The sequence below is a fragment of the Apodemus sylvaticus genome, chromosome 14, assembly GCF_947179515.1.
Source record: "Apodemus sylvaticus chromosome 14, mApoSyl1.1, whole genome shotgun sequence".
NCBI classification, from domain to species: Eukaryota; Metazoa; Chordata; class Mammalia; order Rodentia; family Muridae; genus Apodemus; species Apodemus sylvaticus.
Window position 1 is genome coordinate 90,547,217 of NC_067485.1, and position 25,238 is coordinate 90,572,454.

The 25,238-nt window shown below is 47.1% G+C and overlaps 1 protein-coding gene across 1 annotated transcript in view; it reads right to left on the minus strand.

The window, feature by feature from the left end:
• The window catches only part of Edaradd (EDAR associated via death domain), a 42,999-nt gene extending 26,855 nt beyond the window's left edge, over nucleotides 1–16,144 (minus strand). The window contains exons 1-3 of the mRNA XM_052157411.1: nucleotides 15,640–16,144; nucleotides 4,707–4,765; nucleotides 3,617–3,656 (exon numbers count right to left, since the gene is read on the minus strand). Of these exons, the coding sequence (XP_052013371.1) occupies nucleotides 3,617–3,656; nucleotides 4,707–4,765; nucleotides 15,640–15,670 (130 nt within the window). The 5' untranslated portion in view covers nucleotides 15,671–16,144. The remainder of the gene's footprint in view (nucleotides 1–3,616; nucleotides 3,657–4,706; nucleotides 4,766–15,639) is intronic.
• Nucleotides 16,145–25,238: the final 9,094 nt, after the last annotated feature.

Here is a 25,238-nt window from a genome sequence, read left to right on the forward strand (position 1 = left end):
ATGCCAGAATCCTAGCTGATACTTAATATAATTGGATTGCAGTTCAGATTATTTTTAGGCCCACAAATTAGTCTCTTAAATTATTTTATAGGGATTTTTATATTCCTAAAAATAACTCTCTTTCTGAAAACAATATTTGTCTCTTGGTTTACTTATTTGTGGAAGCCCAAGGTCGATGTGAGGTGTCTTCTTTCTGCTTTATTGTACTTGAGGCAGGGTCTCTACAAAACTGGCTGGCCACTGAGCGCTGGGGACCCTCTCACTCCACCAGCTGCTATTAGGTTTTCAGGTTCAAATCGCTATGCCTGTCTTTTATGAGTGCCAGGGATTTGAACTCTGGTCCTTGTACTTGTTCAGCAGGCACTTTGTGCACAGAGCCTTCTCTCCAACCCCTTTATTAGCTCTTTCAGTCAGCATACAAAGTAGCGGATGTCACTTCATGAATAAGCATCACCACAGTCTGTCTACACAGCACCACTATCCTTCGTTCTTACTCCCCTCACGCCGTCCTCCTCCACTCCCCTCTCTTCAAAAACAAACCCCATGAGGAAACTATTAGAAACCTCTAATGGTGGTATTGTCCTCATTCAAGAAGATACGGGAAAACCCCAGCAGACATTAAATTGCCTTATTATTCAAGTGACACTTTAAAACTTCTAACTAAGATTCATTTACCTACAAATCGGTGCATTTATTTGGAGATTTAAAAATTATGCACTTTATATTATTTCCTGTGACATACGTCAAAGGAAAGGTCTGTTGTGTGCTTTCAAAGTCATGTTTCCTGTAAAGGCATAAGGGAGGGCTCAAATGAAAGTTGTAAAAAGCTCAGATTCTAGGAGACACCTGACCATATTTCAAGTGTAGGATCGGGTTGCTAAGCAGTGAACTTTTTCTTTCAAAGCAGAAAGAAATCATATTCAAGGGCAGAGAAAAAAAATCCTTATAACAGGTATCCAAGTGTACCTCTAGGCCACTCTGCCTGACAATCCTTAAACTGATTTCTGTGGGGTTTTGACCAGCCCTCCCTGGAGCCCTGTCTGGCGCTCCTGCTCCTTAGAACATGCTGGGTGGGCTACACTGTCTAGTCAGCACGACAAAAAAAGATAGACCTGTCCCACTTCCTCAGCCCTGGGACACAAGCATATGGTACCATACTTAACTCTTTGGAAAAAAAGACATTTAGCTATATACCTACCTACCTATCCTCCTACTTTCCTATCTACCTACCTACCTGTCTGTCTGTCTGTCTGTCTGTCTATCTATGTAGGGGGTGAATGCCACAGGTGTGTGTGGGGTGTGGGGAGGAGGTTACTAAAATACATGTGACATGAAATTGAGAGGAAATATCTGGGGGAGGAGCCACTTAGCTAAAGGAAGCATGGAGTGAGACAGCAAGGGAGGAGAAAAATTAGACTAAAGTATAATGACACATATGTAAGGCATTGCCATGATGAAACTCATCACTCTGTGTGCTGACTTTGACAATTAATTAAGCCAGAAACTGGGAGCACTAGGTGAGGGACCAGCTACCTGTGGAGAGGGTGCAGGGCAGGGGAGCTTGCTGGGAACCTGCCACGCACAGGCAGGATTTGTGGTCAAGCCAGGCTTGGGCCTCTCCCCGATCCCCACGGTCACTTAGGAAAGGACTGGCATGTTAATGCTATCACACCAAGGGACAGGATAGTCTGAGGCCAGGGAGGGAAGAAAGCAGTACCTTGGCTGAAACCTGGACTTATCCACTGGTGGCCCTGGGGAGAAGCTCTCCTCTGTCCCACTATCAGGGACATATCAGGAAGCCTGCCTGGGCGGGGCTCCCATAGGGCACCTCTGCACAGAGACAAAGCAGCCAGGCGCCCTGCCTTCTCTGGAGCGAGGATGATCGGATGCCCCTGTCTCCTCGTCTCTGGGTTGTCCACAGGTACAAGGTCAATGTTCTGATATAACAAGGTGCATGCTGGCTTTGCTATCACCCCATGGGTTGGGTGGATTACAAAAGATAACTTGGGGGCCACAAAAGGTTAGGTCTGGCCACTTTCTGACCCTTTCATGTTTGAATTTGAGGCTGTGGATTACAAAAGATAACTTTGGGGGTGACTTTTAAGCCTGACAAGAATCCCTCAGTATTTGGCCACAGAACATTACTGGGGTTTTAGTGAAATCTATGGCAAGCCTTCTCCAGTTGGAGCTTGAGAAACTCACATTCTCTTTCTTTCTCCTCCTCTTCTTCCTCCTCCCCTTCTCCCTCCTCCTCCCCTCCACCTCTCCTTTCTTCTTCCTTTTCTTCTTCCCTTTCCCTTCCCCTCCCCCTCCTCTTCCTCCTTCCCTTCCTCTTCCTCCTCCTCTGCCTCCTCCTCCTTCTTCTTCCTTTTCTTCTTCACTCCCCCTCCCCCTCCTCTTCCTCCTCTCCTTCTTCTTCTTCTTCCTCCTTTTCCTCCTCCTTCTTCCTCCTCCTCCTTCTTCTTCTTCTTCCCCCCCCCCTCCGAGACAGGGTTTCTCTGTATAGCCCTGGCTGTCCTGGAACTCACTCTGTAGACCAGGCTGGCCTCGAACTCAGAAATCTGCCTGCCTCTGCCTCCCAAGTGCTGGGATCACAGGCGTGCGCCAACACTGCCCGGCTCTCCTTCTTCTCCTTGGCAGGGTTTCCCTGTGTATCCCTGGGTGTCCTGGAACTTGCTCTGTAGATAATGTTAGCCTTGAACTCTGCCTGCCTTGACATCTGCCTGCCTCTGCTTCCTAAGGGCTAGGATTGAAGGTGTATATCACCACCTGCTTCTCCATCTTCTTGATAATAACCATTGATTCCGAGGCGGGAATACGACCCACACTGCCCGCATCATGGTTCTGGAGAGGCTCCCTGTCCACCACCATCTTGAGCAGCATGGCGGTGTGCTGGCTGATGCTGAGGCCCTCTTTCTCTCCTCAGCAGGAAGTCCTGCCCAAGAAGAAGTCAGTGCTGAAGAAAGCAGTCAGGAGGCCTCTGGCTGAGCTGGGAGCACTTGTAATTGTCTCCAGAAGCCCCTGGAGACACTGAATTCACGAGCTTTTTCCATCCTTCTTTTTCCTCCTCCTCCTCCTCCTCCTCCTCCTCCTCTTCTTCTTCTTCTTCTTCTTCTTCTTCTTCTTCTTCTTCTTCTTCTTCTCTCTCTCTCTCTCTCTCTCTCTCTCTCTCTCTCTCTCTCTCTCTCTCTCTCTCTCCTTTTTGTTTTGGAAACAGAGTCTCACTCTACAGCTCAGGCTGCCCCCAAATTCTTAGCAGTCTCCTGCCTCAGCCTCCCAAATGCTAGGATTACAGGTATGAGTCACCTCACCCAAGTGCTGCCCTTCTCCTTCTTAAACAGATTTGACTCACTTGCATTATTTGAACACAGCACCAGGCCGGCTTTGTGTAGTACCTGGTGATAACACCATACGACGTTCTAATGCATAAGCTTGTATAACATGATTGTAATTAGAAAGTTCATTTATGAGGATAATTGTGTAGCTAGTCTCAACCCAAGTTATTGGTTCATTTCTGTTTTACTATGATCAGTAAGGGAAACTGCACTTTGAGTAGCACTTTGTTTCAGATACTCAATTAGTCACAAGTTGAAGTCCTTACATTAACTGATCTTACCTTTAGGGAGGCCGGTATCTTGAATGGGATACTTGTCTGACTGCAGAAACGGACAAAAGCAGAGAGTTATTTTTAAATGTCAGTTTTGAGATCAAAGTGAACAAGAGCTTTGTGTTGGGTTTCAGAGGCAGGCTGGGGGAAAGCTAGCTCACCGGCAAAGTGCCTGCCTAGCATGCAGACGGCCCCAGGTGCTGTCCCGGGATTGCAGCAGGAAGCAGAATTAAAGCTCCCAGGTCTTTAACCTCCAGCTTATCAGCCAGCCTGACTCACTGTTTTTCTTCTGAGCTGATATCAGAGTCGACAGGTTAAGGTTGGAACAGGAAACAGAATAATCCCCGTCTTAACTTCCTTGGCTCTGACCGCTAAACCACACTTCCTCTCTTCTCTGCTGAGTTCCTCTTCCTCTTGCCTCCTGCAGCTTTATGGTCAGCTTTTGTCTTGGTGCATTCTTAGAGTGCATGCTTCCTCTCACCATTTCTGTGATGGTCATGTTACACACATGTTCTGGGCAAGACTCACTACTGTAGACTATCTGTCCTAGGTTTGAAACCTGGGTCAGGACTCTGTGTTGGATATTCTCAGTGTTGAAGGGAGGTTCAATACTAAAAACAGACAGTATTAAGAGTCAACACCAGATAAAGACCTAGGAACACCTAAGAAGGTCACTTATGGTTTGCATGAAGCAAGAAAAGGATCTAACACGGGTTTGTTGCTGTTTCAGAGATGGTATCATGTAGCCCGGGCTGGCTTCAAGCTTGCTATATAGCTGAAGATGACTGTATACTACTGATCCTCCTGCCTCCACTACAGAGTGCGAGGACTGCATGTGTGCAGCACCTTACTGAGTTTACGTAGTGCCGGAGATTAAGCCCAGGGCTCCATGCATGCTGGGCAGGCACTCTGCTCACGGAATCACATCCCCAGCAGATCTAACACTGGGTTTTGGCCTGGAAATGATGACGCCATAGAGGACGCCATATGTAAGACGTGTGTCTTTAGACAGCCTTACTTTGGAGTTTCCGATCTCTCCTGGAAACACTTGGCGAGCACAGTGTGACCTAGCAAGGCATAGTCAAAACTCACCACCTACCATGGCGAAGGATAAAGTGCTGGGGTCCGTGTCCTCCACTGGTTCCTTTGCCTTGTGATCTGAGAAGATACAAAGGGACAGGATTGTTGTTGAGACAAAACCACAAATGAGGCCTTCCCTGTCATTTTCACATCTGAATGAGCTGCCTTTTCTGGGCAATATAAATGTGCTGTTAGTTGTTTGTACCATCAAGAGAGACCTGCTCCTCCTAATGCTCAGGACCTCTTAACAAAACAAACAAACAAACACAAGTTACTTATAAACACGTTCAAACACTGGGATTTACAAACAATGACAAATTACACAAACATCATACCAATTCCTGCAAGTGTGTGTGCATGTGTTTAGGCCAAGGGACAACCTTAGATGTCCTTTGTAGTAATGATCTCCTTATTTCATGAGTTAGGTTTTCCCAGTAACCTGGAACTCAGCAAACAGGTTCCTCCCAGTGCTCGGGTGGCAGTTGGCACTGCCACAGCTGGCTTTTTGGTTCTGGGGCTCAAAGCCAGGGCCTCAAGGCACTTACTGACCAAACCCTCTCCCCGGGGAGTGACAATTCTACCTGTTTAATTGGATGTAGCTTTACTTAAGGATTTTATTCTGAATCCTGTATATTTACTTATTTCCTAGTCTCTGTAACTTGCTTTTTTTTTTTTTTTTTTTTTTTGTATTTAAAGAAAAAAGTCCTTTTAGGAGGCTGGAGCACTTGAGCCTCTTGCAGTTTGGTTCCTAGCACCCACTTGGAAGCTCAAAGACATTTATAACGCCAGTTTGAGGGGATCTGACAACCTCTTCTGGATTCTGCAGGTACCAGGCATACATATGGTGAACACACACACATTCACATAGACAAACCTAAATTTTTTAAAATAATTTTAAACATTAAGCTTCTTATATGGGAAAGGCAGCTCAGCAGATAAATCATTTGCTATGCAAGCATGAGGACCAAAGTTTAAGTCCCCAGAACCCTCATAAAAACCAATTAGTATAGCTGCTGTCAGTACAGGGCTGTCATCCCAATCAGTATAGGCTTGACATCCTAGCCCTGAAAGGGCAGAGACGGAGGATGGCAGAGTTGGCTGGCTAACCAGACTACCTGGAATTGGCAAGCTGAAGGCTCAGCAAGAGACCCTCCTCAATGAAGGAAGGGGCGACCCTCGTCCAGTAAACAAAGGAGTGCCCCCTCCTCAGTGAACAACATGGAAGAACAACAGAGGATGAGTCACAACATTAACCTTAGGCATCTGCATGCACATGCACACATGCCTACACATGGAAAAATCCTCACATGTACACACAAACACACCACACACACAGGGGGAAATGGCTTGTTTCTGAGCAGACTGAGACGGTCTTGAACAGTACTTTTCAATCTTCCCAATGCTGTCACCCTTTAATACAGTTCCTCATGTTGTCATGACCCCCAACCGTGAAATTGTTTTTGTTGCTACTTCATAACTGTAATTTTGCTACTGTTATGAATCCTAAGTAAACGTCTGTGTTTTCTAATGGTCTCAGGAGACCCCTGTGAGAGGATTATTAATGCCCAAAATGGGTTGAGACCCACAAGTTGAGAACTGCATGTCTGGAAAAAGCATGTATTAGCACCTGCACAAGGATTCTCCTATAATTAAACTTCTGGGATTGGTAGTATGCACCTGATTCCAGCACTTGGGAACTAAGGCAGGGGAGTGTGAGTTTGAGGCTAGTCTAAGCTATATAGTCTAAAAAGTAGATAAATAAAGGTATGAGGCTAGAAGGACACAGAGCGGGGAATGGCAGTGACAGTTGGGGAAAGGAACAATGTCACCGCTGCAGCTGTGAGGGGTAAGCCTGCTGGTGACAGAGGAGAGCGCAGCCAGGGTGCTAGAGGCCTGGTGCCTCATTTACACTCCTGTTGACTCTGGGTAAGCCTTGACGAGTGTCTTGGGGAAGACTCTAACGAACCTCAGATGAGGCCTACGTTGTGATGTTGGCATTAGATGGACTTTAAGCTGCCTATGCCTTGGACTCTTGACAATTGGAATTGCCCCTGGGACATGAATTCAGGTCCTCCGGTTCCTGGATGCCACAAGGCCAGGGAACACTCTTCAGTCCAGACATAGAGGTTGCACTGGGGCAGCTGACCTCCTGCTCCTCAGAACCTCACCGAGGACTGTGATAGGAGAAGGCTGGTCTGGGAGAGTTGAGGCCAGCAAGGCTTTTGCTGGTTTACTTTCTGAAGCTCAAAAGTTCCCAGAAAACTCAGGAAAGGTGCACTGTCAACTGGGACATATGTAAGTTCAGGCCTTTTGTTGCTAGTTTTGCTTTGGTTTGTTTTTGGAGGCAGACCCCATAGGGTCCAAGCCGGCCTTGAACTTCTGATCCTCCTGTCTCTACCTCCACAGTACTGGGATGACATTAGTTTGTCATTTCTTCTGATTTTAGGGGAGCTGGGGATGGAACCTGGGGTCGCTGAGCTACACCCTCAGCCTCTGTGTTGCCTCATTTTCATTCTACGTGCTGACTGCCTTGGCCTTTGCTGTACAGCAGGCTGGAGTGTACGCTCCTTTTCCTATGTCTGTCACATGTGCTCGCAGACCTGGGTTCATGGTGGTGCCCCACATGCCACCTCTGATCCAGTTCCTACTCCCGGCAGCTGTTTTAGGTCAGGCCCAGCTGCTTTTGTTCTCACAAGCCCAGAGTTGTGTGTGCCAAGAAGGCTGTGTGGGAGAGGGCTGTTCCTGGTTATTTGAGACAGATCCAGAAGTAGAAAGTCTTCTAAAAGCCTTACCTGGAGGCCTTGAGTTGAATGTTTACAATATGATTAAATATAAAATCAAATCGTTTATCTAAAGCTTGAAAATGTTTGTTTTCACAAGCCCCAGGTACCCGCAGGCTGAGCCCACAGGCAACACTTCAGTGCCAGATGGGGTGTGGGGCACCAAGGGGCCGGAGCAGAAAGGGGGGATCCCCAAAGAGGGCATATCTAGGAGCTCTTTTCTGGGGTGATAGGGACATTCCCTGCTCCAGCTGTCACCCACTGTCTGGCCAAGTTTCCTTCCCAGAGTCGCCTCGACCACTCCGAATAAGCTCAGATTGCCTGTCACCCGGCAGGCACCTGGTCTTTCCTCACAAGCACTTTCTAGAGAGTTCTACCTGACAACCCCATGCATGGGGGGTCCCTGTCAGGGTGCCAGTAGACCCTCAGCACCCTGATTCAGATGAGAATGAGCAGTCCACACCATCATTCAGAATCTCTGGACCACATGTCCTTTACCTGTTATATTAGGAATTAGAGAGCCAGCTGTCCAAAAACAGAGGCAGGAAGCTCATGAGTTCAAAGCCAACTTGGGCTACATCATGAGCTACAGATTCTATCTCAACAAAGAGTGACAATGACAGAACCGTCTCTGTCAGTGACTATGGAAGCCCCACTGTGTAAGGCATCTTCAAACTAGAAGTGCCCAGCCCTGCAGTCTGAAGGAATAGCTAGAAATCCTGCTTCCCTCACGTCCACTCTGCACCAGACACATGCAGTCTCTGTGATGTCTTGATGTACACGTGTCGTTTGTCCCCTCAGACTCTGCTTGGAAGTCCCGTCCCAAGGCAGGCCACCTCTGTCTGGGAGCTGCACATCAAAAGTTCTCTGAGCCTGCCTCGTCTGATCTTGTGTTTGAGAAGGGTCCCTTTCTTGGGACGGGCTGGGGAAAGGCCAGGAATATGCGAGCTGAGCCCTTCCTGAGGACCCTTTCAGGTTTCAGCATTAGAACAGCCTCTTTGTCAGCAGTTTTCAACATACAGGGTTGTTCGTGCTTCATTCACCCTCCTACAATGAAATCTCCCCATAAACTCAAAATAAGCACTTGGGGCGGGGGTGGGGGTGGGGGTGAGGGATGGGGGAATGATTCAGTTGGTAGACGTCTTGCCTAGCATCTGCAAAGCCCAAGGTTTTAGCACTACATAAACCCAGTATAGTCCTGATTGCCTATAATCACAGCACACTGGGGCAGAGCAGAGAGATCAGGAGCTCAAGGCTCAACACAGCTAGCTCAAAGACAGTCTGGGCTACAAGAGATGCTATCTCAAATTTTAAAAAAAGAAGGCACCCTGGCCAGCTAAGCACGCGAACGCCTGGGTGGTGCACCCCACCCCCCCACCCCACCCCTGCTCCCTGCCCCGAGAGCGCTGGGGCTTCAGACTCCTTCTTTCCCACAGCCCACTCTGGCTGTCTCTATCCATTTCCCTTCAAGGGTTGAAGGGGCTGGAGAGCTCTGTGATAGAGCAATAAATTCCATCCTCAGCACCAAAAAACAAAAACAACAACAACAACAAAAAAAAAAACAGAGAAAATAGTAAATGTTAGTATACATTTTTTTCTAATCTGACTGGTGAAACATCATGCGGTTGTCAGAGGCACACGCTCATCAGCATGGGGTAGGGAATCTTAGGGGAGGTGGCAGTCTTGGGAATAAGCCCTCAACCTATGCAAGCTTCTAACGCCTCCTTATAGTATCAGAATTAAGCTGGATGAGAGGAGCCCCTGCTGGTATCCACTGAAGCCCTGCTTACTGAGGAAGGGACCCCATACCTTTCTTTCTTTTTTAGATGTATTTATTTTTATTTATATGATACACTGTAGCTGTCTTCACACACACCCAGAAAAGGGCGCCAGATCCCGTTACAGATGGTTGTGAGCCACGATCTGGTTGCTGGGAATAGAACTCAGGACCTCTGGAAGAGCAATCGGGCTCTTAACCCCTAAGCCATCTCTCCTGCCCCAACCCCAAACCTTTCATGGTCACATAAGTGGCTTGTGTGACAGAACCTCCTCAGCTAAACCTTACAGCTATCCTGAGAAAGGTATGAGAACCCTCTTCTCCCCAGTGTGTGCTCAAATTCATGGATACACAGAAGAGGCAGGTTTTGAGTCTAAGACCTCCAGTTTGGCTGGGATTTTGTTTGTTTGTTTGTTTGTTTTTGCACCAGAACCTTTTAGAAGTGGCTTAGGCCTACTTTACCAGACAGATTCAGCTGGAGATGTCATCATGCCCAGACATGTCTTATTTATTTTCAATAAACCTTTTCATTTGAATATGTATTTATTATTTATTGTGTGAGCACACACATGTCTTCATATACATGTGGAGATCGGAGGACAGCTTTGTGGAACTGACTCTCTCCTTCCATCTTTAATGTTGGCTTAGGGGATTAAACTCAGGTCACCAGGCTTGTGCAGTAGCTGCCTTTACCCAGTGAGTCAGCTCACTGGCCCCACATCAGATTTTTATAAAGACTTCTCCATATTGGCAAGCAATCCACTCTTGTGACTCCAATTCAACTAGATTACCTTGGTAAAACACTGTTCTCAAAAAAGGTTGTGTTCTAGGTACCGGTGTTGATGTCATCATATCATCTTCTGACATGATAGGGTTAGAACTTTGACATACCTTTTCAAGGATCACCGTATCCTACTCCCCATTCTGATCCTGACCCCTCTCCACCTCCCACAAAGACTTAATCATTGTAACCTTGACTCTAAATCCAAAATCTCATCTACTCATCCTAAACTTGGGGATCTAACCTCACCTCCAGAGTCATCTTGAGGAGAGGGCACTCAGCATGCCGAATCCTCTTTAGGAGGAACCAGCTAAAGCGTCCAAAACAAGAACAAAGTGACAACTGCCTTTACCCACCACATTCTGGTCTCAAAAACTTTAAATATACCCAAAGATGTCTGTTTGGAGAAAATGAGTAGGAGTCATGTTCAGCTCCCAGTTCCCCAGGCAAGAGCTGGGCCCTTAGGGCACTCTAGTGCTGAATTGAAGGCAACTCTTTGAACTTGGGATTTCAGAGGCAAGTTTATTTTTTTTCTTCTTTTCTTTCTTTTTTTTTTCCCCCAAAGCTTTCTCTCACCTACAGCTGTTTTCATTCCTGCTTGTAAAGAATCAGGATCACAGACACTCTCAAAGCCGCAGAAGGGTGCTGACAGTTCCCTTCTCTTCTGCCATGTGACTGAACTAGCTGGGGGAGGGGCCTGTGTCAGGCCAGTGTGTTCCTGTGGGGTTTTGGAGAGTGGTCCTTCCCTACTGACCCAGCAACAAGGACCAAACCAGTCAGGGAGGAGATGGAAGGACGAGGGGGGGATGTAGGAGTCGGGAAGCTAAGAAAAGTTAGGAAGCACTGTCAATAAGAGAAGCAGGCCTAGCAGTGCAGGTTTGTCATTCCTGTTTGATTGCAACTTAGCTTAGCGAGCCCCTGCCTCACAGAGGTAAACTGAGTGATAGACCACTTGCCCAGTAGGTGCAAGGCCACAGCGTCCATGTCTAGCACCCCCCCCCCAAGGACTGTAACAAATGGAAAATACAATGAGGACATGTTAGGACACTCCACAGAGTGGGAGATAGGAAAATCGCAGATGCCCACCCACTGCACACTTGCTTCTTGTGGTGGTGCTGGAGAAAGTCGCAGGCTGGCACAGTTTTGTGCACATGGCCAATTCTAGAAGCGGCTCACCCTGGATTTGGCCAGAACTCGTGCATACATAAAGGAGGATGAAGAAGGGTTGAGGACAAGTGAGACGCCTCCTGGCTCATGGCCAGAACCAGGACCAGAGTTCCACAGAATATGTACAGGGAAAGTGGGACCTTGAACAAAGGGAAATGCACGTGACTGTACTCTGCCACTATCTTGCTTAGGTGGCAAGGTGTCCCACCTCCTCAGCTGGGCCTTTCTTGTTCTGCCTTGATATCCATATAGCATGAACGGCCAGATTTTAGTTGCATTTGGCAGACAATGGTAGGTCAGTGATGGCGGTGGAGGCTGATAGCTACCCCTCACCGTCACTGCTGTCCTCATCCCTGAGAGGTTGGTTAGTTTTTGTTTCTGTTTTAAACTTACTTCCTGGGGCTTAGAGAGATGACTCAGTGATTAAGAGCACCAGCTCCTCTTCCAAAGGACCTGGGTTAAGTCCCAGCACTCACGTGGCAGCTTACAATCATCTGTAGCTCCAGTTCCAGAGGATCCATTGCTGTCCTCTGGCTTCTGAGTGCACCAAGCACACATGTGGTGCACATAAACAGAAGCAAGGCACCCATGCACATGCACATAAAATAATCAAAAAGTCAACTCCATGCCCTGGGAAGATGGCTCAGTGGTTAAGAGTACTTGTGGCTTTTGCAGAGAACCCAGTTTCAGTTCTCAGCATCCACACAGTGGCTCACAATTATCCATAATTCTGGTTCCAAGGGATCTGACACTTTCTTATGATCTCCACAGGTACATATATTCATACAGGGAAAACATTCATACATATAAAATAAAACCAATAAATCTTTTTAAAAATTAGTTAACTTCACAATACAACATAATATCTCTTTCTCTGTCTCTCTCTCTTTCTCTCTCTCTCTCTCTCTCTCTCTCTGTGTGTGTGTGTGTGTGTGTGTGTGTGTGTGTGTGTGTCTGTGTTGCAGAGACAGAGAGAGACAGGAGACAGAGACAGATTAAGAATCTGTCTTAGACTTCCTTCTGGACAAATTCTCAGGCCAACCACATGCACACCAAGCAAATACACTCTACCACTGAGCCTTACATCTCAACTATGTGTGCGAGGGAATAGGCTTTTTTGTTCTGTTTTGTTTCCATTTTTCACTATGCAAGGTAAACTTGGTTGACACATTTTACTTGATGAGTACGTTCCTCAGGAACAAATATGGAAAGACCTTGTTTTTTTCCACCCATGGTTTGAAGCAATCGCCTTAAATTCTGTTTTATTGCTCATCCATTTATATCTCCACTCAGGGGAGTGAAATGTGTTCACACAGGGCTTTATGTGTCCTCAGTAGTGCAGTGGGAGTCAGGGAAGAGCTACAGGTAAGGCAGACGTGGGTTCTAGAGGAGCTCATGTTCCAATGGGCAGAGTAACACTGGCTAAACAGAACCCTGAAGTAGCGAAGGACAGGCCCAGAGGAGCTAGAGTGCTCTTGGCTGAGGCCAGGTCATCTTCGAGGAGAAATAGGAGGCAGCAGGCAGCCAAAGATGCAGAGAGCTTTCCAGGCAGTGCAAACAATCTTCCCAGGGATCAGAGGCCAGAAAGCATATAACACAGAGCCTTTCAAAGGAAAGAAAGGAGGCAGTGTGGCTGTCATGCCTAAAGCAATGACAAAAGGTATTGAAGGGATGGGTAAGGATGCGTCGGGATGGGTGGCCTGAGAATTTGTCCAGAAGTGAGTCTAAGCAGGATGGCCGAATATGACCCATTGACAGGAAGCATGCATCAGTGTGGAAACCCCAGCTGGGAGGTGGGTGTAGGAAGCCAGAAGAAAGAGCATGGGCTGAGGTGGAGAGGTGAAATTTTCAGTCAGCCTTTGAACTCATTAGTACCAGCTGTGTTTGTACTTCAGAAATGGAAGAGCCAGGTAGGACTTCTGGAAGAAAGTACACATGTGTCAAGACATGTATAACAGGGACGAACCTCTTTGATTGACAGATAACCAGAATGGAACGAATATTCTTAGCATCTCTCAGGCTTGAATTATATTCTTCACCATTCTCTGCCAAAGGAACCCCTTAATGGAGGCCTCCTTCCTCTTTGTGGGGAGCCCCTGAAGAGTTCACCTAGAGGTTTGGGTTCTACTTGGTGAAGTGAGAGACAGATTGCCTACAGGACACCGTCTGTTGACATCAGCTCACACATAGAGATTTGATTTGATGCTCACTTTACTACAGGTTGTGGGCATTCATTCTAGATGGGCCGAGCTAATTAAGACTGTAACTGCAATTCTAGTCCTATAATTCTGTAACTGGCTTCCAAGTTCATATATCTACCGGCACATACTTTGTGTGTGTGTATGTGTGTGTGTGGGGGGGGTTATATGTTCATGATCATGTGGGTATAGTGCACACATGCGCAGGTGCTCATGCACATGTGTGTACAGACTGCATGTCAATTTTGGGTGTCTTCCTCAATTACTGTGTGTGTGTGTCCAATGTATATATACATGTATGCAGGCATTTGCATGTGTATGCCTGGAGGACAGAGGACTATGCCAAATGTCATGCTTTATCATTCTCTACATGCTTGAGACAGGGTCTCTCACTGACCCTGGAGGTAGGCTGATGGCCAGCAAACCCCAGAGATCTCTCCACCCACCCATCCCCCACAGCCCTGACTGAAGGCCTGGGTGCCTTGGCTGCATTCTTATGTAGGTGCTGAGAATTTAAGCTCAGATAAGAACCTAGGTTCCCATGCTTGGGCAGCAAGCTCTCTCTGCCTGCCCAAGAGGCAGTTCCCTAACCTCTGCCCACATTTTTCTTTGAGACAGAGGCTCTCACTGAACCTGCAACACATCAGTTTGCTTTGGCTGGTTGGCCAGTGAGCTCCAGGGATGAGTCTGCCTCAAATGACCCTCTGAGCACTGGGGTTCCAGATGAGTGCCACCATGCCCGACATTTAATATGGGCGTTGGCGATCAGAGTGCAAGACCTCGTGCTTACTTGCTTGGTAGGCACTTCACTAACTGAGCCATCTCTTCAGATCCCCGTCCCCAGAGGCTTTTTACGCTGGTGTTACTGCTGAACTGGTTTCCACCCCACCCCACCTCCCATTTTCTCTAATGCAGTCATGTTGAGAGGCAGCTCAGGCAAATGTTACCTGTATCCTTATCCAGTGAATTGCCTTTTTCAATCTCTTAAATCCCCTTCAGTATCACTTATTAAGTCTGGGACCATTATGATTAAAATCAGTCCCATACACCTCTCGACATCTTATTAATACAGTTCTCAGCACACGAAGGACAATGTTATAGTGGCAGGCACTGGGTGAGAGAATTGCTCCCTGATTCCTGTTCCTCCTGTTCTTGCAAACAATGTGAGGTTGGCCAGTTAGTTTCACTGATAACCTGTGGAGTGTGCACATCTGAATAATTTAGTTCTTTCTTTGATATCACTAGAAACAGACTCTTCCCCCAAAACAGCACTACAAGATGTCAAATCAAAATGGCCACTGGGTGGGCATAAGCTCAGGCCGCTGCCAGACACGGTATCTTCTCCATCAGGTCAAGCCAGTACTCAGGGCTGAGCCCTTGAACTCTGTCCCTGCTCCAGCTCAAGAAATGAAATATGATACACAGCCATCACATCAACCCCAGCAGTCTGCTCCGGTTCTGTGTGGCTCTCACCAGAGTGTCCGACCTCCCCAAACCAGAGAAAGACCTAGTGTGCTCAGAGGGACACCTCATCCATTCATCCACAAACACTGATGGAGTCGGTAGCTAGGTTACCAGAGGACAGAGGAGATTCCTGGAGGTTGGCGTTTAAAGGGATTTTCCTTAAATGAAGGGAGAATCGATAGAAAAATCCAGATGCTGGCGTCAGATATCAAAGCACATTTTTAATGGACTACCGGGACTAGAGACCTCCGCACGTGGGGATCATGCCGGTGGGCTCAGCCTCGTGGCTCTGTCGACAGTATAACAGCTTGGAAAACGGCTCAGAGAGGTTAAGACTTGTACAGAGGCAAAGGCAACTCAGCAAACTGAAGCCAGGGGGAGAAGAAGAAGAAGAAGAAAATGTGAGTGGAAAGCGAGAGAGCACGGAAGGAAGGGGGTGCAGAATCCTCCTTCCTATGTTCTTTTCTACCAAAGGTTGTCTGACTTGTTTCAACCCGGCACCCGCGTGGCCCAGAACAAAAGCAGTCGGCCGGGCCTCCGCGTGGGGAGAGGGACCTCGCACACCGTGCAGTGTGCAGGAAGCGAGCATCAGCTGCTGCTCACAGAGGGGCAAGCACAGGGGTGGGATTAGGAGAGGTAGGATGTGTGCCACAGCTGTTCCCATCCAGCATGACACATCTGGAGCCCTGTTGCCCAAAAATGCTCTCGGGGTGATTGAAGTTCAGTCTGACAAATCCAGCTGATGGTCACACCCCAAGTGAGGTCGAGACACCTTGCCACTTTACCTGAGCGCAGAGGGTCATCCGGAGAAGCCATGAAGACCGGGAGAGGGCAGATGAGTGTCCGAGCAGGGGCAGGCAGTCTCTTGGACCCCTGAGAACAGCAGGATCCCCAGAACCCAACCTCCTGCGGTGGCAACGCGCGACTCTCTGCGCTCTGCCCTCCTCCTCGTCCTCCTCCTCCCTTTCCTTCTCCTCTTGATCTCTGCCACTTCTTCCACGTGCTCACTTCCTGCAATTAGCAAAGCCCCTTCCAGGCACGAGCGAGCGGCTCTCCAGAACTCAGGATAGGATTCCGTGGGTTGCGATTGGGACGAGAGGACACCTCGGGTCCCCCGGAGCACGTGTCCTGCGGGTACTTAGGGCATAGAACTCTGGTCCCACCACGGGGGTCCCACGCGATCGCAACTGGAAGGGCCTTTGAGCCAGCCTCCCCCTGTCTGCCGCACCCGCCGCCGTGGCCTTCCCGGTTCCTAATCTCGTCCTCTGCTGGGACACCGAAGCACTCCCAGCGCGCTCCTAGCACAGGCCCGGGCTGAGACGCCTGCCGGCGATCTGATGTTTGAACAGTTTCCTAATCTTCAGGCAGCCTGAACTGCGGCATGACCGCACACGCTAGCACTTTCTAATTTGATGTTTCTTTGGCATTAGTTACTGCCTGACCTCCTGGGTAAGCACACAAAGGAGCAAGAAGAAAAGCTAGTCGTGAGGTCTCTAATTCACTCCTCTGAAGGAAAAAGCAAAAAAACAAACAAACAAAAAAAACAGTGTAGGGTTCTGGTAGAAATACAGAACCCATTGGCCCTTAAACGAATTAAGATTTAGTTTAAGTGAGATTTTATTCTAATTAAGAGCAGAGAATCTGATCTTTTAAAACGGCTATATTTTATTCAAAAGTTCAAGTTATTTCTATTATTTTTAAATCGTATGGGGGATGGTACATACACGAGTACAGTGTCTGCAGAGCTGGAAGACAAAGGTAGTGGTAGTTCCCCCAAAGCCGGAGTTGCTGGTGGTGTAGCCCTGCTAGGAACTGAACCGAGATCTTTTGCAAAAGTGACAGATAGCACTCTCGAGGGTAAACTACCTCTCCAGCTCTGGTAACTGTGTTTTCACTATCTGCCATCTATATACAAAGGTTGCAGACAAGTTACATTTAATAGGCAACTCTGAAAGGAAGCACATTTTCCATATCTGCCCTTGGACATAAGCATAGAATATAAAAAAGGAGCTTAAGGAGATGGCAGTCAGGGATGTCGGTCAGCAGCAAGGCGCCTGACTGCATAAAGCCCAGCCTGGCGACATATGCTGTAATCCCAGCACGCAGAGACGGAGGCAGGAGGGTAGGCTGGAGTTTGAGACCACCAAGAACTTTATGGTATGATGCTATATTAAAGAAGAGGAGGAGGGCTGGAGAGATGGCTCGGCAGTTAAGAGCACTGACTGCTCTTCTGAAGGTACTGAGTCCAAATCCCAGCAACCACATAGTGGCTCACAACCATCTGTAATGAGATCTGACGCCCTCTTCTGGGGTGTCTGAAGACAGCTACAGTGTACTTACATATAATCAGTTAGTCAATCAATCAATCTTTTTAAAAAAAGGAGAGGGGGAGGAGAAAAAAAAAGAAAGAGGAGTATTTCATTATTTACTGGACAATTTCATTAACAAATTACACAATTCAGATTAAAAACTGAAAATTCCAGGGAACCAGCAAGTGCCTATGGACCTCTGCGGCGCCGTCCAGGCTGCTTTGCAGTTCTGAGGCTCGTGGGACTCTTGGGGTTGGTTTGTATCATCCCTAAGACCCCCGGAGGCCAGAGCACACACTTCAGGAGTCAGCTAGGGCTCTATTTTCTCCTTGTGAATCCTGGATATGGAGCCCAGGTCCTCACTCTGCAGTACACATCTTTATTTCTGAACCGTCTTATTGGTCCCTATGCTTGTACAATTGGTCGCTGTTGACATTTTCATATAGTGCTCCAAACCTCATCAATCTTGAAGACCTTCGTCAAGTTCTCTGTTTCCCTCGCTTTATGCTTTTTGGTTTGTTTTGGGGCTTGTGTGTGTGTGTGGTTTATCTAGTTGGCATGTGGACATTGTGTGTGTCTGTTATGTGCTTGGACATGAGAGGCCAAAGATGTCAGGTTTCTTCCTCTATTGGTCCCTCCCCGTTCCCTCCCTCCCTCCCTTCTCCCTCTCTTTCTTTCCTGAGACAGAGTGTCTCCCTGGAGTTGAAGCTCGGCAATCGGGCTAGGCTGGCCAGCTCCAGGGCCTCCCTGTTTTCAATGGCGCTGTGGCATGCCCAGCTTTTACAGCAGAGCTGGAGGTTTGAACTCATGTCCTTTGCTCTCTTGGCAAGTGCTAGGACCCACTGAACAGTCTCTCCAGCTCTGTTTGTTTTGTTGTTTTGGATTGTTTATTTGCTTATGTATTGAGAATGCCTCTCCTGTATCCCAGGCTGGCCTTGAATTCCCTATGAAACTGTGGGTGACCTTGAGTTTTTAATCCTCCTGCCTCAGGCTGGTCTTGAATTACCTATAAAGTTGTGGGTGACCTTGAGTTTTTAACCCTCCTGACTCTACCTCCAAGAACACAGGCGCGTGCTAAGCCCATTGTTGTTGCTTTGGAGATTTTTAATTGACCTCTGCTGTCCTATTCTGATTCAGCCATCTTAGAATCAAACCATCTGAGTTTGACTCAGGCATGAAAGCACAAGAGAGGAAGGAGGAAGAGAGAGGCAGCTGCGAGGGGAGAGGGAGGGAAGGGAAGAGCAGGAGAGTGAGGCCAGCCAGAGGAGTGGTGCCACACACACACACACACACACACACACACACACGTAGGTGGCTGTCCTGCGGTACATAGTTCCCTTATAATTTAACCTACTGAGAGCAGATTTTTTCTTCATTTTTTAAAGATTAAAATATAATCACATCATTTTTTCCTTCCCTCTTCTCCCTAAAACCATCCCTTGCTTCCTTTCAAATTCATGAGTTCAAATTATTATTGTCACATACAAATACATAAATATGACCCCTTAACAGTTGCTTTGGTGCATGGGATCAAGTTTAAGAAAATATTTGCCGGTCTTGGTGGTGTAGGACCGTTGTCCCCGCACCTCTGAGGGCTGACGCAGGAGAATGACACATTCAGGACTGCTGCCTAGTTCAAGGCCAGCCTGAGCAACTCAGCAGGACTCTGTCTCAAAATCAAAACTTTTAGTGTTACTTGAATGAATGTGATTTCAGGGATGACCCCTTGATGTTGGATAATCAATTCATGGCCCATCCCTGGGGAGACTATTTTTCCCAATCTCAGCATTCTTTAGTTGTCTTTAGTTCTTTATGTAAGAGTGTGGCCCTGTGAGATTTCCCCTCCTCGTTAGCAGGTCCGTTGATGTTGCCATTGTTCAGGGCTTGATTAGGCCTCCTTATTTATGAGGTATCATAGGCATAGTTTCTTTGTCATTTTTGGGAGGCACAATTTCACAGCAGACTTAGGTTTGTATTGGTTGACGCTTTTTCAACAAATATTTCAATATCCTGTTTTTACATGCCATGGACAAGGGGGTAGATGATAGCGTCCATTAGTGATTTTGAAAGGGATTGAACCCAGGGCCTTGAGCTGAACTATATGCCAGCTCGCATTTTAGTTTTGATTTTGAGACAGAGTCCTGCTGAGTTGCTCAGGCTGACCGTGAACTAGGCAGCAGTCCTGAATGTGTCATTCTCCTGCGTCAGCCCTCAGAGGTGCTGGGACAACAGTCCTACACCACCAAGACTGGCAAATATTTTCTTAAACTTGATCCCATGCACCAAACCAACTGTTAAGCCCCAAGGCTAAAAAGGTGGCTTACCATCTAACAATGTGTATTGTTCTTCAAAGAACCCTAGATTGGTCCTCAGCACCCATGTCAGAGAGCTCACAATTGCCTGTAGCTCAGTCTCTGGCCTCAAGGACACATGAACTCTCTCTCTCTCTCTCTCTCTCTCTCTCTCTCTCTCTCTCTCTCTCTTTCTCTCTCTCTCTCTCTCTTTCTCTCTGTCTCCTGAGATTTTTTTATTACAGTCAATGTCTTTTACATGAACTACAGAAAAAAAACTTTTGGTCTTGTCTTTTTTTATTCCCCCCACAGATAGCTAGAGACAAAAATTATAAATGAAGTTTTTATTTTGTTTTTTGTTTTGTTTCTTTTAATGAGGAAGGAACTGTTTAGATATGCTTAGCTGGAACTAGTGGCCAGTGCCTATAATCCCAAAACTTAGGACTTAGAGTCAGGGAAATCACATGTTCAAGTTCAATCCAGCTACCTACCAAACTGCTTCAAAAGGGGTGGTGGAGCAGGGGGATGGCTCTGGGAAATGGCTGAGTTAGTAAAATGCTCACTGTATAAGCTTGAAGACCCAAGTTCAGAACAGAACCCACCTACAGCTGGCTACTTAGCATCAAAATGGCAGGAAAGCTTGTCTTTAAAAAGATAGAAGGTGAGGTACTACACTCAGGGTTGTATCCTGACTTCCATGCATTGTGAGTGTGACAGCCATGTACTTGAATTTAGAAAAAGGGAGAGATTAAAACCAACCAACCAACCAAACAAACAAACAAACAAACAACCACCACCACTACCACCAACAACAACAACAAACCAAGAACCAGAAACAGTATTTTATTACAGAGACTTGCCTGGCATATGCAAGATTTGGGGTTCAGTTCTCAGCCCTATCAAATAAGTATCGTATTTTAAATTCCAATTCATTACAGTATATATTTGTTTTGATTATGTTATACTATTTGAAGTGATACAGATAAATTTCTGTGGAATACGGTTTTCAAAAAAAAAAATCATAGAATCCCATTTCCCCCTTACTTCAAAGGGTATATAAGACACTGTGTAAAGACAAACTGGGCTTTGGCCACTGCGGTGGTTTGATTGACATGCCCCTTCCTCATATTCCCCAGCGTTTGAATACTTGGTCCCCAGTTGTTGGCATCATTTGGGGAGGCTTAGGATACGGTATGACTTTGTTTGTGGAAGAATGTCACTGACGGTGAGCTGTAAGAATTCAGTGACTATTGTCTATTGGAATTTGCTCGCTCTCTGCTTGCAGTTCAAGAGTTCCTGGCTTCCTGTTTGTGGGGTAAAGGGGTCAGGGGAAGAACACCCTGACCCTGACTTGACCCCATGATCAGGGTGGGTGTGTGGTTGAAGGGATACTCTGACTTGACCTTAAGTCCAGAGCCAGGGAAAAACACTATGACCGAGCTTTGTCCCCAAGCCGCAGCCCAAGCCCAGAGCCAAGGTAACGTGTCCCATCGATCCCTGAGTTTGTTCTAAGAGCGGGCCACAGAATCCCACCAAATCCTTGAGCTTGCTTCAAGATCAGGTCATAGAATCTCACCAATCTCTGAGCTTCCCCAGAGTCTGACCACAAATTCCCACCAATTCCTAAACTCGTCCCAAGATCAGGCCACCAAAATCCCACGGGTCCCAGGCCACCCTGGAGAGCCCCGCCCCCAAGCCCCTGTATAAAGCCTGCCCTCCGGCAGCGCTCAGCGCCCTGCTGCTTGCCAGGCAGAGGCAGCCACGCTCCTGGGTTTTCCCTCCCAATAAATCTTTTAGGTGAGGTTTGTGCCGGGATTCTGTGGTGTTCCTTGGCCAGGCTACCTTTCCCTTCAGAGCTGTAAACACTGCTCCTGCTGTCAGGCCTTTGCTTTCCCATCAAGGACTCTATCCCTCTGGAACTGGGCCCAGAAAACTCTTCCTTCTATAAGTGGTCTTGCTCATGGAGTTTTGCTACAGCAACAGAAAATAAATTCAGCCACCTCACAGGATCTGATCTAAAGAAAAGTATCTTGAACTGTAAAAGGCAGTACATGGCTGTAGGGACACAGCGGGTTTCCTGTAACATAGAAGAGGACAGGCTTGGTATCCTCTCCTGGAGTCAGAAATGATGGACCTTCCAGCATTTTCTCATTGGCCGTGGGAAAGTTTTCCTCTCAGTCTTGTCTGGAGTATCTCAAAACCAGCATCTGGAGTCCTCTGCTGCCTCACCCTCTAACTCTTCCTTACAGTTGGCCATTTAAGTCATTGTAAATGGGCCACATAGAAACCCCTTTTGTTAACCTTGTATACTTTGTAAACTTTGCAATCCTTAAAGTAGGCAAGTGGCCAGGTCCTGCCCTGAGGCTTCCCTGGGTCCTATTGGCCCCCAGGCTTCTAACAGCTGTAACTAAGGAGGCAGGAGACCAGACCGGCTCCTCCCTATAAGATTATGTGGCCCCAAAGATCAGGCCACATAAGCTCTCCTGTCTTGGGCCATCTTGAAAGGTTCCCACCCCCCAAGAAACCCTATATAAACTCTGTGTTCTACCCAATTCACTCTCCCAGCAGAGGCAGCCACTGTCCTGGGCTATTCCCTGTCAATAAATCTCTTGTGTGAGGTTTGTTGTCTGGTGTGGCTTTGTGGTATTCCTTGGCTTCTAACTGCCAAGAAACTTTTGCCATTGAGCTGTAACACAATGGCATCCTGGTTTTCTTGTGGGAATTGTCCCATTCAGTCCTTGCTTTCTGTACTACAGATGGTTAGTTGCCAACTCGCCACAACCTTGAATCACTTGGGAAAGAGTCTCAAGGAGGCATTATCTAGAATTGGCTGGCCTGCGGCGTGCCAGTAAGGGCTTTTCTTTCCAGGTTTCATTAATGTGGGAGGACCTCGCCCACTGTGGGTGGCACCATTTCCTAATTAGGTAGTCCTGGAGTGTTTAAGAAAGAAGAAAGCTCCCAAGCCCTGGCATGTAAGTGTGTAGGCATTCATTCATTCATATCTCTCTACCAGCCATAATGGACTATAACATGGGACAGCTAGCAAATTATTTTTTAGTTAGTAAATTAATCCTTTCTCCCTTAATTTGTGGAATGTTTTATTTTGTTCAGTATTTTTTTAAATCACAACAGAAATGAAACTAGGACAGTGGTGGGCAGTATCATCTCTTGACCCCTGACCTCAGGAGGTGGCAGTTGACTTTGTCACCCACCTCTTCTCAGGACATGAGTACAGGAAGACAGTGGGTCAAGAAGATAGGGAAAACATCCCAGGGGAGTTGGGAGTGGCCTTTTGGATAAATTGTCAAGGATACAAAGCTGGTGGTAGGAGAAATGAAGCGGAGGGGAACATTTTGGAGGATCTACGCTATAGAGAGCCTTGAGTACCAGGCGGAAGCATGCAGGACTAGTTTTTAGACAACAGGAAGTCAGGAAGCTGGGTTTTGGAGCTGCAGAAGAAAATTGATGTTTTGGGAAGATTAGTTTGGCAGCTGTGTGTAGAGGGGGACGAAGCAAGAAGAGAAGGTAGGTAGGCTCATCTTTCCTGTACACTGTAATTTTTAAGAATTGTGGGTGTGGTATCTGTGTCTGTGTGTGCACACCGTACGAGTTGCAGCTCTGAAGGGAAAGGCTTTCTTTACAGAAGTATTACAGCAGCTCTGGCTGCTGCAGGGGAAGGTTTCCCCAGTAAAAGTGTTCCAGTTCTGCTCCAGCAGGAGGAGGTGCTCCCCAGCAGAGAAAACTCTGCTCCCAGAGGTAGCCTGGCAGTCAGGAGCCAAGGAATACCACAAAGTCACACCGCACAACAAACCTCACACGAGAGACTTATTGGAGGGAAAACCCCAGGAGGGTGACTGCTTCTGCTTGGGAGAAATGCCTGAGCAGAAAGCATCGTATACAATGTCTGGGGGGTGGGAAGAGCTTGGCAGAATCACCTGGGGCTGCAAGAATTGTGACTTGACTTTGAAGCTCCGGGATTGGTGGGGTTTTCTGTTCAGGGACAGGTGGGTTTCTGTGACAAGCTCAGGAACTGGTAGGATTCTGTTTCTTGTCCTGAATTTGGAGTTGGGACCAAGTCTGGGTCAGGGTGCTCTTTCCTTGACTCTGGTCTTGGGATCAAGTAAGGCTCAGGGTGTTTTTCCTTTGCCCTTTTATGCCACACAGACAGGGTGGATACAGAGGCAGAGGAGGGCTCTGCCTTAGACATTTGAGACAGAATCTCACACTGCATCTGCAGCCAGGCAGGTAATAGGCAAGCATCAGTGGTCCTTCTGTCTCCATCCAACAAAGTCCTAGGGTTATAAGTCAGTACATAGCCATATGTGGTCACATCGGTCTCTTTTAAAACTTTTAAATTTTATTATTTTTTATAGGGATGCTGGGATCTCAGGTCTAGTGCTTGTTCAACAAATGCTCTTACCAACTGAGCCATAACCCTAGGCCCTTGGGACACTGTAGTTTTGTAAGACATAGTATATCTCATCCAAATGGGGCTCTTATGGTTTGAATGTGAAATGTCACTCACAGGTGTAAAGTTAGGGTCGGGCTCAGCCCTTGGCACACACCTTTAATCCCTCTCGCTGGAATACAGATATGCCCTTAGTATTCACCTTTAATCCCCAAAGGAAGCACACATGTTTGAAAGTGATATTTAATTTAGTGGCAGAAAAAGTGACAAATCAGAGAAAGATTTGCATAATAGGATATTCCCAACTATCCCAAAAAGAGAGGATAGGGAAATTACATAAGGAAGAGACAGACAGTACAGGAAGAAGAGAGTTCAAGCAGCTATTCAGAGGTGAAGAGAAAAGCCATATTGCATAAGTCAGCTGGGAGAAGAGTTTGAGTCAGAACAGCCGAGTCGAGCTAGCTAGCCAGAGTTCAGAAAGAACAAAAAAGGGTGAACTTACTCCAGCCTAAGTTTGACCGACTGACAACATTCCAGGCCTAGATAAGATTGTATGGAGGCTAGACGATTCCAGAATGAAGGCCTAGGTTAGCAGACTGAGGCAATAAGCCTCCACTGAGACATCAATTATTTCAGGAGAATAAAAGCTTCCTGAACACACAGGTTCACGTCCTGAACGTTGGCCCCCAGTCAGCGGTGCTATTTAGGGATGCTGTGGGACCTTTGGGACATGATGCCTGCCTGGCAGGTGCAGGAGGTTTATAACCCAACCCAATTCCGGTGCAGCTCTCTGCTTCCTGATCTGCCTTGCTGTCACAACTGTGACAGACACTCCTGCTGTCAGAAATAGAGCCCCCCCTGGATTATACCCAGTGAAACCAGGAGCCAAGTTCGGCCCGTCCTCTCTTAAATGGTTTCTTCAAGGAGTTCTGGCATAGAGGTGAGAAAAGGTACTGATATATGCTGTATAGTAAGAACTCATCAGAAAACCCCCAGTGTCCTCGTGTTTCTGTAAGCACGGAAACCAGTCAGTTGCCTAGTAGGCTTGCCTGTATCCAGAAGTGATGTGAAAATTTTATATTCCAAAACGTTAACAGTGGGACCGAGATCTTTAAAATGCGCTCCACTGGCTTGATTTCTGACTGTGAGAAACACACTGTCATTTAAGCATAAATAATTATCTTACTGATTTTATTTTTCTTAGTATGCAAAATAGCTGCGTTCCTTATGGTGTTTTCATACGAGTCTGTCATTGGTCACTTGCACTTCCCACTCTCCCCTCTTGTCACCTCTCCCCCAACAAATCCCACTTCTTCAGCCATAGTACTGCTTTTGTGTTCATTGTGTTCATGTCATGTGTGTGCGCCACACTTGAG